This window comes from Phodopus roborovskii, unplaced genomic scaffold (assembly GCF_943737965.1).
Source record: "Phodopus roborovskii unplaced genomic scaffold, PHOROB, whole genome shotgun sequence".
In the NCBI taxonomy this organism is placed as follows: Eukaryota; Metazoa; Chordata; class Mammalia; order Rodentia; family Cricetidae; genus Phodopus; species Phodopus roborovskii.
The window spans coordinates 2,378,663-2,393,903 of record NW_026125278.1 but is presented as its reverse complement, the minus strand read 5'-3'; the positions used below and the strand labels follow the sequence as shown (position 1 = coordinate 2,393,903).

The window sequence follows — 15,241 nt, the reverse complement described above, 5'->3', positions numbered from 1 at the left end:
CTAAAATATTTATACTGTGTAAAATTTGAACACAGAGACAGCATTTTTAAACATACTTTTTAATGTGTTTTGCTGTTGTCTTCTTACATGTCTGTGTACTACACCCAAGCCAATCACTTAGAGGACAGAAGAGGGTATCAGATACTCTGGAACTGTAGTTACAGACAGTTGTTAGCTGCCACATGGGTGCTGGAAATTGAACCTTGGTCTTCTGGGGGAACCAAAACAAAACAAACAAACAAAAACCAGTAAGTGTCTTCATCCCCTAGGCCATCTCTCCAGCCCTGAGGCAACATTTTAAATTGTATTTAGTCCACATAGTGACAAAGCCATGTTTCCAGATAGCTTTAGTCACAGTTCTTTGATTTCATTTTGAACACCTTTTTTATCTATTTGTTTAAGAAAATTGTTATTTTATGCTTAACTATAACCCATAATTACTTGGCTATTTTGTCAGAATGGAAAAATTAAATTGTAATTTTACATTTCAAATAGAACAGGAGCTGTTTTTTATGCAGAATGGTAAAGTACTTTTCTGTGTTGACTCTATTAACTCTAAAACACAGCTGCCATTTGCACTGAGAATTTTTTTGCATGTAATCTGAATGCTAATATTTAGCTTCATTTTTTTCTCTCATGTTTTCTAACCACATAATTCTATAATCTTTTTGAATTCTTTAATCTTTTTGATTATAAAATAATGTTCGAATATATATGTGTGTGTGTGTGTGTTGTTCATGTAACTTACTTTGTGTCCCACAGTTAGCTTTTTTCTCCTGTTGTTGTTCCTTATTTGTTTTAGTTTAAGACAAGTCTCCTATATAACTCAGGCTGGAGTAAAACTCTGTAGTCATGGACTGTGCCCAAAGGCCTTATCTGCCTCAGCTTTAAGTTCTGGCATAACAGGTGTAGCCTACCATTTTGATTGCTACTGTTCCTTTCTATAAAAACTGTTGCAGTTGTTTCTTTGAGTGAACTAAGATGGGTGGCATTGGTCTTTTCCATTAAAATTGTTGTGGTTGTCATAAGAGTTTTCAGTTGTTTCTTTGAGTGTATGCAGAAGGGTGGTAGATTCCTCACAGATCCTCTGTAGAAGAGTTTTGATTAGTTTAGCAAATCATCCTCTTTTTCCTCTTCTAAACAGATAACAGACATGGCTTTATATATTACAATTGTTCTTATTTTATATTTATTAACAGGTACTTTGGAAGTCCGTCTTATGGGGTGCCAAGATATCCTAGAGAATGTCCCTGGACGGTCAAAAGCAACTTCAGTTGCATTGCCTGGATGGAGTCCAAGCGAAAACAGATCATCTTTTATGAGCAGAACTAGTAAAAGTAAAAGTGGAAGTAGTCGCAACCTCCTGAAAACCGACGACTTGTCCAGTTCAGTAACCATGCTTTTTAAAATCATGCCACAGATTAAAAGGCCTTGTCAATGGAGGCAGAAAAAAAATGGGAAGTGTCCAGATAGGACCAAAAGTTTTAATTGCTTTAATTAAAAAATTAAAATTTGTATAGGAAATAGAAACTCTATTAAAATTGAATGAGAGTATGTGACAAATAACAAAATCATTTGGCAAAAATATATCTTCAACAAAATGAAGGGCAACAGACACTGAGAGTTTTCTTCCTAGTATTCTACATCTTGGTTCATTTAATGATTTGGATTTGGTAAAACTGAACTTTTGGTAAATAGCTAGTGGATAAGAGATTTAGAAACACGTTTAGGATATACTAGTACATAACAAACTATTCTTTTTTTTTTTTTTTTTTTTTTTTTTTTTTTTTGCGAGAGGGAAGGTAAATGACAGTTCATTCTAGAGTGCAGAAGTAGCTTTCTTGTGTTTAGAGGGATCTGGGAAAGTTTTGCAAATAAAGAACTATCTAAGGCAATAAGCTCTCTATCAAACAAATGTAGTGGAAGATGATCAGATGGCTAATATGTTTACACATATAAGGGTAGTTTGCATCCTTACATATGCAAAATACCATTTAGTGTTTGTGCTTTTATCAAAAGCAAAGCATAATTTTGGAGGAACTATTAGGAATGTTTGTATATACAAACGAGAGCTAATTAAGATTCTGACAATTCAATATTGATTATAAAATATCATTTGCAAAGAGTCTTCAGACTTTTGGTGCTATAAAACAGTGATAATTGTCTTTTAACAGTTTAAAGTTTTTAACCAAACTTATAAATTCTAATTACAGATGATGTCTGTGCTGTTTTGAAGCTAGATAATACTGTGGTTGGTCAAACTAGCTGGAAGCCTATTTCCAATCAATCGTGGGACCAGAAGTTTACACTGGAACTAGACAGGGTAAGATAAGAATTTACTTTAATAGTGTAATTTTTATTTATTGGAAGTCTTTAAGAAGTTTTGTTATATTACATTGTTTTGTGTTTTGAGATAGGGTCTTACTATATGCCCAGGCTGGCCTCTAACACACAGAGGTCCTCCTCCTTCTAGGATTAAAGGCATATGCAACCACAAAGGTCCATGAAGTTTGTGAAAGTAGAAGTAGCTTACATGTTTCTGACATTACTCATCTGAGGAATGTATATATATTCCTCTTTAGACATAGATATCTGATTGCTGCAATAGCTTCAGTTTGCAATAATTTGAAATGTGTAGTTTCTGTCAGCTAGGAAAGTCTGTGGTGTGAAATCCAGTACCAGAATATGTGTGTGTGTGTGTGCGTGCGCACGTGCCAATAGAGTATGCTAGTTAGCTCTGGGGTTGTTTTGTATTGTTTCTCTTTGCTGGTATTCCTTCTCAACCTGTGTTTGAATTGCAGCGCTCTGGCACTGCATGCTCAGCTATTTGTATTCAATAACATGCAATCTACTTACTGCAGTGATTCTGCCATATCAAGATTTGCAGAAGTGACCAAAATTATGCTCTGTTTTTCCAGCTGTCAGTGTGTCAATATGTCTTTCAAGAATGGTGTAATTAGCTAGGATCTAGTCTGTTTAACAACAGAAGTCAACATTACATTCAAATCTGCCAGATAACTTAGATTTAAATTCATCCATTAGTCTAGGAGAAAAATAATTAGCCTTTCTTGTATTTTGATCTAAAAGTCACTGATAATACTATTTAATGATCAACAGTACCTATGCTTTTTAAAAATTACGTATATCAGTGAGTGAAAGCGTATATATGTTGCCTGAGGGGATTATTATAGGCTATAGAAGTGTTGCCAGTTACACCTGTAGCATCTACCTGTGAAATGTTTCTCTGATTTAACCGATTTTATCTCCAAAACAAGCAACTTGTTTCAGACTTATTATTGCTTTTATTGTCTCAAAATTCTGTCAGATGACTTTTACAGATATCTAACCTTTCCTGTATCCCACTTGAGTGGTATATGAGGACTACATCCATACAACATTTTAGAGACATGCTGAGAACTTAGTGTTCACTGAAGTAATCTAACCAGTCTCTGTCTGTAAGCACCAGACTGATCATCAGCAGATGGTACTTTCATCCCAGATCAGAATGACCCATTTATTATACACTCCTATTTAATCAAGTATTGACTGTTGTTTCATCCCAGAACTTCCAGGTACAGACTAACAGTAAACAACATCAACAAGTCTCTCTTAAGAAATAAATGTATACTTCACCAGCTTTTCAGTATATATCTCATTAGTTCTAGGCTTCGCTACCTTGTTTCATAAGGTTTATCTCTATTCTAATGATCTCATCTCAAAAGTCAGTGACTTTGGTATTCATACTTCATGGTAGTGTGCTTTGAAAATTCATACAAGAAGACTTGACTTTAGGATTTATGTGAAAAATAAATGTGAGGGAGAAGAATTAGAAGGCATATAGATTGGTGGACAGCTGTTACTGACATATAACCATAAGGTAGGTAGTAAGAGAAGAGAGCTAAATTATGGTAGGAAGAATAGAAAGAAGATTTATGTAAAAAAGGAAAGGCAAACTAGTAAAACTTAATTACCAAGTAGATCTGGATCCAGAGCAAGAAAATAGAACAGAAAATGATGTCACAAAGGTTTGAAAATAATTACACTAAAGAAGGGTAAGTTCTAGAGTATGTCCTAGGGTAAGTTCTAAGTTCTTGTAGTTAGAGATCACAAGGAAATCCCATCCATCTGTAAGACCTGTCTTTGTGTATCTACTCAGCAGCTTATATGTGTCAGGGTTTTTATAGGACATAGGTTTCCAGAGATACATAGTTTATAATGTAACTCACAGGCTTACTAGTCACTGATTTTACATTCTATTCCAAGTATCTCATTGCTGGCTGTGATTGGTCCTGTCAAAGATAACTAGTAAACAGTTTAAAATCTGCACAGAAGTGAGGGAATGGAGCCATATATAACAGGTCAGGAGTGTGGGAATGCTATAGATAGTGGAAATTATACTTAACCTGGGACCTGGTATAGGAATTCATAGACAGATTGCTAAGATCCAAAGAGTATTCCCAAAAGAAGAAACAAATAACTTCCCTTACACAGAGAGGAACTTGATGTGTTGCCAGCAAAAAAAAGAACAAACCCTGAGACAGAGGTGTAATGTGAAGTGAGACAGCAGAGACGGGGTGCCACATTGTCAGTCAGTTACAGGCTATGGGATAGAAGCGAGGACAAGGTCTTTTAGTTGTTGCTGTTGTTTTTGTTTTGTTGGGGGTAGTAGTGGGGTGGTTATTTTGTTTGTTTTTTAGATCTGATTTCTAAGTGTTCTACTATGTCTGTAGGTTTTTTAATAGGGGCTCGATCTCTGGTTTATTACAGCAAATGATAGAAAGAAATACTGTGATATAGAAGCCACTACTAGTCCACAGTGAAAAAACACAAAACAGTTTCTCGTAGGCAGTATCCCAGACAGAGAGAGGTGGCGGTGAGGGGTGTGAATGTATGATTGTGTCTAGACCATCATATGTTCTTAAGCTTATCCAGTGAAGAGTTGCCGGAGTGGTGAGATGGTAAAACATGCTGTCACACATGAGCAATCAAGGGGAATGGGTATTTTAAACCTATTAATTAATAGAAACCGCTAGCAAAGATTTGACTCTCTTTGCAGTTAAAGGAGGAGTGAGGAGAAAGGATTTGACTAGGAATATCAGTGGGGTTCCAGGTTGTATCTTAACACACATTCGTAAGGGTCTCTCCTGGGCAGGTCCTGGTTTTCAGAGATAATTCTAGTCAATTAACAGTGTTTGCCAGACGCTTAAAGAAGAGATTGACTATGCTGTGTGACTTCGAAGGACGGAGCACAAGCCAGTAGATAGCAGATGCAAGTCTTTGAGTCCATTTGCTATCTTTTAATTGTCTGATAGTGTGGTGAGGGATAGAAGTTTAGTGCTGCCCATTTGTCTGGCTGTCTGTAAGATGTAAGATGGGTGTCAGGATGGACTACAGTAATGTGCAGTGGAAAGACTGCCACAGTATGTATATGATGCCTTTTATTATCCTGGCACAGTTTAGTCATTCAGTGATAAACACACTCACACACTCACACACACACACACACACACACACACACACACCAGTGCTTGCTTACATAGGTCCATGCTCAGATGCCAGACTAGAGCATCCTGTGTCATCTATTACTCTGTCTTATTCCACTGAGATAAAATTACTGTAAGAGAAATGAAAAAGAAGTGTTTCTCCCATTAAAGATCCTAAGATTGGCAGATTAAAAAATACATTGTTTGTGGTGAAATAAAAATCTATAAGTTAGTTTGGAATCATAAAGCTGGATTGTGCTCAACATGAGCCTTTATTCAAAATATGAAAACAGAGGAGAATATAATGTTTAGCAAAAATAGGGATCGAGATAAAGAATATAAAGTTAATGTTTAAATGTTTAAAGAACTAATAAGTGTTTGAAAACTTGAATGAATAATGAATGATAAACCAAAATGGGTAGTCAGCGTTTTAAAAGAAGGAAATGAAATTAAAGGTGTGTTAATTTCATTTTGATATAATTGGCAGAAATCAGAAAATAAATTGTGACCGACCATTAGTTGTTCATGCCCATGGGAAGAACTAATAGAACTTATAAAAGTGACGAATGTTATGTTTGAAATTGAGGATGAATGGCTCTGTGATGGAGCTAAAGAAGTTATTTGGAGTATGAAACAAGAGGGTTTCTAAAACTCATGCAGAAGAGGTCAAGACATATGAAGGATAGAGCAAGAAGACCAACACACTAAGCAGAATTCAAAGTGAAGGAATAGAGGGCAGGCATGTATGTGAATTCTCCAGGCAGTTATAATTGTGAATTGTAGATTTGAGAATCCAAGTTTCTGGAAGAATGAGTAAGATACCCACATCTCAAAAATAAAGCAAGGGTCTGAAGTTATTCAGAGCACCTTTATGACAAATGGATGTTTAACTTTGATGAATAGAGGCAGTTGGACTGCCATGAGGGCAAGACCAGGAGGAAAGTCTACTCATTTTGCTTGGGAAATATATTCAAGTTTAGAAATAGGAGCAATAAGTATATAGAGACAGAAAATTATTTGAGTTTGGAATAAAGGGAAGGCTGTGGAAGAGTGTGAGCTGACACAGCAAAGAGTTACACATAACTTATACTCTTGTTCATTTAGTTCAACTTGTTTGCCTGCCTCTTTCCCTACAAGGGAGCACGCAGTGCTTCTGTGGCAAGCTGACTTAAATTGTCCATTGTCCCTGTGTCTATTCTTTGTCTTGTCACATTTGTTTTCCAGCTGTAGAATCTCCTCATTGGACTCCCAGAGAGAACCAGATATTACTGTTTCCTTAAGTGGTTCATTTGTCTTTGCCCCCAGGAGCTTCCAGGCATCTGCCTTCCCTGTTCTATTCTTTGCCCCAGTAGGTACATAGCAGTGAAGTTCTTGAATTACTGAATGGTGTCCTAGAATAAGAGATACCAGGAGATGAGCGGGCAGGAGCATGGGAAAGTTAGTGTGCACTCCCTCTTTCCTTCACTTCTTGGCCTTGGCCCACCCCTTCTCGGTCCTCTTGTCAAGATCCAGGGTCACTGGATTCTGATAATTATTGACTCTCGTTGCTTTGTCCTAAGAGAGGGCATGACACCTGCTCTAGCTAGGTACTCATGTTCTCATCTCTTGTTCTTTAACTTTAATAACATCTTAATAAAGTTTTCAAATATTTTTTAGTACAGTCACCTGCTTGCTTGCTGCAATAACACGTTTTTCTCAGAAGCTTACTGAAGATCAGTAAATAGATAATTGTTATGTGCACTTTTGTAAAAATGTCACTATTCCTTAGCTTGTGGATTTCCAAAACTGAACCTTTTTTTTTTTTTTTTTAACTTTAGGACAAATAGTTTGCTGTTTTTGTGTTTTCTTTTTAGCAGTAGAATTTCATTCTCCTTTATTTTAGAAAAGCTCAAACTTTGACAGTTTAGTGTTCCAGTGATTTTTCATAACGTCTCTATAGGCCACAATGCAAAAATAAGTAAATATCCCATGGTTGCCTTCCTTAGGAAGTAAGTGCCACGTGAGGCATAACTGTAATCCCAACACTTAGAAGGTCGAGGCAGGAGAGCTCAAGGGCAGCCTGGGATATAGTAAGACCCTATCTCAAAAACAAAATAAATAATTGTTAATTGGTATTTGTATTTAAGTCCTAGAAAGTCAGTATTAGGGAAACAAGTGTTAAATGCTTTTATTTGGTTTTTATTTAATTAAAAGTAATAAATGGTATATCTGTGTATTATCCAAAATGCAGCTTTACAAAGTTTGGAATCAAATGGACCCTTATTTCTTCTTGTATGTGTGCCCCCCTCCCCAATTTTCTTTTGTTATTATTGAAAAAGAAACTTAGTAAAAGTTTGATGGCATCAAGGTGCTAATAGTGAAAGTGTACGAAACCTCGCCTGGTAGTTCTCATGCTGCACCATAGATGTCACTGTGTTCCCTCTGAAAGTCCATCCTTCTTCATGCCTCTTTGTATGTGCATATTTTCTTTTAATTGCATTTCAGTACTATATTTGTTACACGTGTACCTTAGCTAACTGTAAAGGTGGCTTTGTGCCTTGTGTTCTTTTTCTACTTATATTCTAGCCCTAGAGGGATAAGCCACACAGATTCTTCATACCGTACAGTTTCCTTTCATCTTATATTTAAATTCACAATAAAACAAAATGAAGTAGGAGCTGTATAGTTAGCCAGTATTGCCAGTTAATGCTTAACTTGGGTCCTATTGGCCAGCCTTTTTGAATTGTACTGTGTCCAGATTGTATTTCTCCTGTCCTTTGAAATTACTTCTAAGCACTTGGACTTTAAAACTCACCCGTAATTTACATTCTAGACAGTGGTGGCATCTCTTTATGTAGAAGGGTTAGTTGATCTGTATGGTTCTTTATGCCTCAGTTTCTATATCTGTAGCCAACTTTCCTAAATTCCGCTGGGTATTAGAGGTTAAAGAAAACTGACATAACTGGTATAAGTTGTAGAGCACTAATAGGATCTCTAGGTCATAGGAACAGTGCAAAGGGACAAAAAGTAAAGGGCCCTGAAACTTGTAGAACTCCAAGAAAGTTACCTTAGCTCTGTAAATTCTCATTCTGTACCAAGTCTCAGATCTCTGATTAATTTCACTTTGGCACACAGACTAGAGACTGGGGGGAAAAATCAATTAAAAGAGTTTTAATAGACTCACTATAATGGATAGCAAAAATGAATTGACAGGGACAGCTGTCCACATAGTCCCACCGCTTCAGCAGTGTGAAGAACAAACAGTAGTAATTCTCCCACTAACATTTGTGCCCCCGCAGTCTGCTTAATCTGTAAGCCTTTGCCTCATACATCTTCTTGATCCTTAATGTCTTTCTACTCACAACAGTGGAGGAGGACAGGAGCCAATACATCTCCATTCACCTGAATTGAAAAGGGAAAGTAAACCTAAATTAGAAAGCCTCAGTTTATTCTTCCTGTTTGTTTCTAAAAATGACTCAAATATTTAAGCCTTGTATGTGCATGTGGTTTGTTTGTATGTGTATACTCACCTACACATGTGCTTAGGTATGTGCACCAATGTATATACATGGGGACACCAGAAAAGGGGTTGGGATTCAGGAATCTTACTCTATTACTCTCTACCTTGTTCCCTTGAGACAGGGTTTATCAGTAAATATGGAGCTCACATTTTTTAGTTAGGCTGGATGGCTTCTGAGCCCCATCAATCCTCTTGTTACCCCTTCCCAGCCTCAGCACTGGGGTTGCTTGCTCCCACAGCCAAACCTGACAGCTCAGATCTTTGTGCCTGAACAGCAAGGCTCTTACCCATTGAGCCATCTCTCCAGCTCCTAAAAATACTTAAAATTCTAATAGCATATAAGTACGCACGCACGCATGCCACTTAACTAATCCTAAAATACTTACATTCTCATACTTTTTACTCCAGGTATTTTTGCCATATTAATTATGAGTCAGAAATGAGATGAGATCCTGGGAATTCCATATAAAAATTGTATTTTCTGATCCTTTCTATTGCCATCAATGTGTCTGTATTAGCCAGACATTGTCACTATGACAAAACACATGAGAAAAATCATCTAAAAGGAGGAAGAGGTTTTCTTTAGCCTACCTCCAGCTTCAGAGTCTGGGTTCATAGTCATTTGTTCCAGTTGTTTTTAGGCGCAGGGGAAAGCAGGCATGATGATAGCATACAAAGGAGGTGGCTGCTCACCTCCTGACAGCCAGAGAGCAAGGAGAGAAGGACAGCATGCCAATGTACCCTCCAGCCACACACTCCTCCTCCGCTTTCCAGAAGCGCTACTGTTACCTGGCATAAACCCTCAGCGGGGTCCTGGGGTGTCACTTCAGAGCATGCATGTGATAACAGAGTACTTCTGACATGTTCTATTTTGAATCATGTTTATTTCATGTTGCATTTTTATAAATGTTTTCATGTTCATCAACTAGTTACATAATTTAAAGTAAAAAATCTATTATGTATACTAGGAGCTTACATAATAAGATGCAGTTTCACAAATTGAAAATTCTTATATATAAAAGAAGTAATTTATTGCAGAACCTAAAGGGAAATACATTTCTGTTTTATTGTGGGTAATCTGCATAATTCCTAAAAACAAAACAGTGGAAGAGTCTGGTACTTTCCAATTAAAATGTGCATAAATTATAACATACTTCACAAATCAGTTTCATGACTTGATACCAAAATATAAACTATTGTCTAAGGTATATTTATTAGTAAGTTGTCAAAATCTTAAGTATGTTTTTACATGTAAACATTATTTCTAATCACAGTATACTGTCTTACGTGAATGGGAAATCATATATACTTGTTTTTAAGGTCTGGATATTCAAGTTACTACTAATTTTTTGTATGTCTGTTTTAGATTATAGTAAGTGAACACTTTCTATATAAAGCCTGGGTTAAGCCCTCCCCTCCTTCCATTTGACCCAGACTGCTGCTCTCACCAGCCTTACTGCCTTGTGGTCGTCTTTGGAAAGTCCGTGACCCTATGTTCTCACAGCACTCAGTGCACGGCACACGGCCTGGAGTGGGTCAAAGAAATGGCTGTTGACATGGTTTTCCTGTGGAAGCATTGGGAGGTTCCAGCAGCAGGACAGGGCAGCAGGCAACAGGATTTAGAGAAGAGAAACCTGAACCACCTGGTTCTAAGTGGGAGAGAAAGTTCTCTGGTTATTGATTGTTCTCCGTGTGTGTTCTGGCCTTGAGCTTTAGGAATGCGTTAGCAGAGATTGTCTGAGTAAAAGTTTGTTTAAGTTAAAGATTGTAAGTTTGATAAAAATGATACATAATCAAAAAAATTACAGTTTTTTTTAAAGTACTCCGATTTGGGTGTGCATTTTGTTTATTGTATTTGTATTTTATATATTTCGTGATATTTTATTCAAGTGTGTGTCCAATGATGTCTTTTCTGTTTGTTTGTTTTGTTTTTTTTTTAATTATCTTAGTCACGTGAACTGGAAATTTCAGTTTATTGGCGTGATTGGCGATCTCTGTGTGCTGTAAAATTTCTGAGGTTAGAAGATTTTTTAGACAACCAGCGGCATGGCATGTGTCTCTATTTGGAACCACAGGGTACTTTGTTTGCAGAGGTAATGAATGTATTTTATTTAATGTGCATAACTGTGGTAGAACTTGTGTGTGCTGGCAGCATGATGTGGAAACGCAAGAGCGTTGTGTCACAGATGGGTACCTTCAACTCTTGCCGCTCTGCTGCACAGTAGGGGTGTGACCTTGAGAAAAATCATTTGTCATCTCTAGGTCTGTGTTCTCATCTGGAAAATGAAGGGGTTGGAGTAAGTTATAGATAATATTCCCTTAAGTTCTCAAACTTAGGAGTCTAGTAGATTGCACGAAACATAACCCTTACGGTTTTCATGTCAGCTTGGGTTTTCTTTATTGCAGGTTACTTTTTTTAATCCAGTTATTGAAAGAAGACCAAAACTCCAAAGACAAAAGAAAATTTTTTCAAAACAACAAGGTAATTACTTAAGAATCAATGCAGTCTCTTATTTATAGAAAATCTGGCTGTCATTCTAAAAGTAATTGTGTTTTCTTTCTTTTTAGTGTTCATTTCTAACATTTTTAAGTAGTTTTAAACATAACTTGAGTAATAGAATCCATTACTCCATTTCTTTTGTCTTGAGACAGTCTAGTGGCTCGTATGACCTCGAATTAACACTGTCTGACCTTCATTTGTCTCTCAAGTGCTTGGATTATAGGCATGCACCACCATGCCTGGCTTCATCACCGCGTTTCAGTAATAACAACGCATGAGTGTCCTATCATTTCCCACCCACTCTCTGCCTTCTGAGCTCATTTGAAGCAAACCCAGGTGTCACTGAATCCTATTGTTCATTACCATAGATGCCCTTAAACTTTAACCACACCAAACTTCTGGCGTTACAAAAAAATCCAAGCTTTATCTATTTTTAAAATTTGTTTGTGCTGTTTACACTAGCTTTTAATAAAAAACAGAAGTTAAGAACTAGAAAACTAGTTTTTAAGTTGCCAATTTTATTTGTTCATAAATTATAAACTGATGAATATGGATTTTTAAAATTATGGCTTTTGGTAATATATAAGAAATTACTTATCTTGCTTTTGTTATTCACTTTTTCTACAGGCAAAACATTTCTCAGAGCTCCTCAAATGAATATTAATATTGCCACTTGGGGAAGGCTGGTGAGACGAGCTATTCCCACAGTAAATCATTCTGGCACATTCAGCCCTCAGACTCCTGTGCCAGCTACAGTACCAGTGGTTGATGCACGCATCCCTGAACTAGCACCTCCAGCCAGGTATATGTTTTAGAAGGCTTAAGTATATCTTCCACAGTCATTACCGTGACTTCCTAACATGGATTACAGTGGCTGTGCTCAGTCCCAGTCTTTCCCAAGTAGAATTGTGAAACTATTACACTCATTTAAAAGAAGTTAGTTTGCTTTTGTTTTGCAGCTACTTAAAAGTAAAGACTTTGATTGCTGTTTCGGTAAATTGCTTTGTCTTCTGTAAGTGATTCTACAGTAACCAAATTGGACTTTGATCTTGAACCTGAACCTCCTCCAGCCCCACCACGTGCTTCTTCCCTTGGAGAGATAGATGAATCTTCCGAATTGAGAGTTTTGGATATACCAGGACAGGCAAGGCATTCTAACCCTTCCTTCTACAATTTGTTCTTACAGTAATAGCATCGTAGTGACTAAAGTATACATTTCAGTTAAAAGTACTGGTATGAAGTATGAGTTTGTGTTTTGGGTGGGGGAAGGAGTTGTTTGATTTGTTTGTTTGTTTTAGGTGTAAATTTTCTCAAAGAGATGAAGTTGTTGGGAGATAGCCACTTTCTTCCTGTTAGAACACTTGTCATTAGCCTTTGTGTTATCACAGGCCAAAAGGAATACAATAGGCTACATGAATTGGAAGATAATGTGTTATATTTTTCATGGTTTTGTTTCTATTTTTTCTAATAAGAACAAGTAACCAAATCTGATATTTCTTCTCTGATGCTTTTGGAATTGTTTCTCAAATTTTATGATTATCAATTTTTTTCCCCCTGGAGGTTCTTCTAGATTAATGAGCACTTGATACTTTACAGGGTTCAGAAACTGTTTTCGATATTGAGAATGACAGAAATAACATGCGTCCAAAATCCAAATCTGAATATGAGCTTGACATTCCTGACTCAGGTCGAAGTTGTTGGAGTATTCGAGAGCTTGAGGAAAAAAGGTAAGGAAGAAGTAGGTACAATGCTTTACTGACGTCTGCTTGGTTCTGTAGTTGCCTTATTTTTAATTATTACTGTTTTAGATCTCAACCAAGGTTTCAGTTCAATCTGCAAGACTTCAGGTGCTGTGCTGTATTGGGGAGAGGACATTTTGGAAAGGTAATCTATCAAAACTTAGGAGAACATACAAGAATGGTAGGTCAAATGAAAATGAATTATTTTAATCTCATTTCAGGTGCTGTTGGCTGAATATAAACACACAAATGAAATGTTTGCTATAAAAGCCTTAAAGAAAGGAGACATTGTGGCTCGAGACGAAGTAGACAGGTCAGTTTTGTAAACTGAAAGTTTTTCATTGAGTAGAGATTGAGTGGACAATGAAGTTTAAATACTGTTCCCCCCCCCCCCCCAGTAACTTCTCTGCCTTATGCTGGGTTAGTAGATATCAAGTAAAGACAGTGGGATGTTTAAATTAATTCTATTACATTTTTATAAGTTGAGTTGTTGATAAAGTATTAGCATGGAACTGTTACTCATTTTTAATTTAAGTAAACTAGCCACATTTTAGCCTTTGAAGCAGATAAAATGTAATTTCCTGATAATCCACAAGTTACTCAATGGCCTGTACCATCACTTTTTGAAGTACACCTTATGAATTTTCCCTTCTCTGTGTTCTAACAAACTTATAATTAGTGTCTGTATATACACACATGCATTGGCATACAGCATACAAGTTGAGATCATTTATATGTGTGAGTGTTTTGTCTGCATGTTTGTCTGTGTACCATGTGCATGTGACACCTATTGAGGCCAGTAGTAGAGGGTGTTGGATCCCTTAGGACTTGAGTTACAGACAGTTGTGAGCCAACATGTGGGTAAGAACTGAACTTTACTCCTTTAGAAGAAAACCAGTGCTTTTAACCACTGAGCCGTTTCTTACCCCCCTTCTGTGGTTTTGTTTGTTTGTTTTGGGAGGGGGTTGTTGTTTGGTTGGGTTTTTTTGGGTTTTTTTTTGGGGGGGGGGGTATACAGTGTTCTGTTTGCATGTATGCCTACAGGCCAGAAGAGGGAACCTGATCTCATTACAGATCCAGTTGTAAGCCACCATGTGGGTGCTGGGAATTGAACTCAGGACCTCTGGGAAAGCAGTCAGTGCTCCTTAACTCTGAGCTATCTCTCCAGGCCCCTACCCCCCCTTGTGTTTTTTTAAATTATATTTTTTACTATAGTGCCTTTCCTTTCAAAGAGTTTAATTTGTGTAAATGCTGTGGATATATCTTTATATGGTTGTTAAAATGCAAGTGCTTTAGGAATAAAAGATTAAAATTCAATAATACATTTTAATGTGATTCATACATACATGCATATATGTGGAATTATTTTATAAAAATGACATATTTAACTTTGTTGACTCCTCATGGGAGCCCTCACCTGTGAAGAGGAGTGGACTTGGGGGAGGTAAGGGGAATAGGGAGGGGTTGGAGGGAGAACTGGTTGGGAAGTAAAATTAAATTTTAAAGAATAAATAAATTATTTTAAAAATGTCTAAATAAATAGAAACAAAAAGTCATTAACCAGTAAAAACGAAATGACTTGTTTCTCAGAAAGGCTTTCGTATGATATTTAGTAGTGTTTTTCTTACACCACTAAGAGTATTAATAGAAAGTAGTTCTGCAGAGACTATACAGAGCACATCTGTGAAGAACATTTACAGCTTTTCTAGAGGACCAGGTTTGGTTGTCCACTCCCACATATGGGTAGTTAGTTTTTGGTTTTTGGTTTGCTTTAATTCTCTATTTTCATAGTTAGAGATTAAACCCAAGGCCTTGTACATAAAAGGTGAGGACTTTACCGCTAAACTACATTACCCAGCTACATAATGAGACCTTGTCTTGAGTTTGTTTCCTAAAATAATAAGAAACATAGTAGTTATAGATTGAGCATCTATAATCTAAAATTCTGAAACCCGAAATGCACAAATTCTAAACTTTTTGACTGAAGGTGTGATGCCAAACCCTATCATTCAGTGTTTCC

At 36.8% G+C, this 15,241-nt stretch overlaps 1 protein-coding gene across 2 annotated transcripts in view; it reads left to right on the top strand.

Annotated features, from left to right (window-relative positions):
- The window catches only part of Pkn2 (protein kinase N2), a 105,118-nt gene that overhangs the window by 71,545 nt on the left and 18,332 nt on the right, over positions 1-15,241 (top strand). The window contains exons 7-15 of one of the 2 annotated variants that reach the window (XM_051194544.1): positions 1,200-1,385; positions 2,214-2,323; positions 10,932-11,075; positions 11,389-11,464; positions 12,110-12,284; positions 12,500-12,626; positions 13,079-13,209; positions 13,291-13,366; positions 13,443-13,534. In XM_051194544.1, the coding sequence (XP_051050501.1) occupies positions 1,200-1,385; positions 2,214-2,323; positions 10,932-11,075; positions 11,389-11,464; positions 12,110-12,284; positions 12,500-12,626; positions 13,079-13,209; positions 13,291-13,366; positions 13,443-13,534 (1,117 nt within the window). The remainder of the gene's footprint in view (positions 1-1,199; positions 1,386-2,213; positions 2,324-10,931; positions 11,076-11,388; positions 11,465-12,109; positions 12,285-12,499; positions 12,627-13,078; positions 13,210-13,290; positions 13,367-13,442; positions 13,535-15,241) is intronic. The other variant, XM_051194549.1, reaches the window with a different exon arrangement.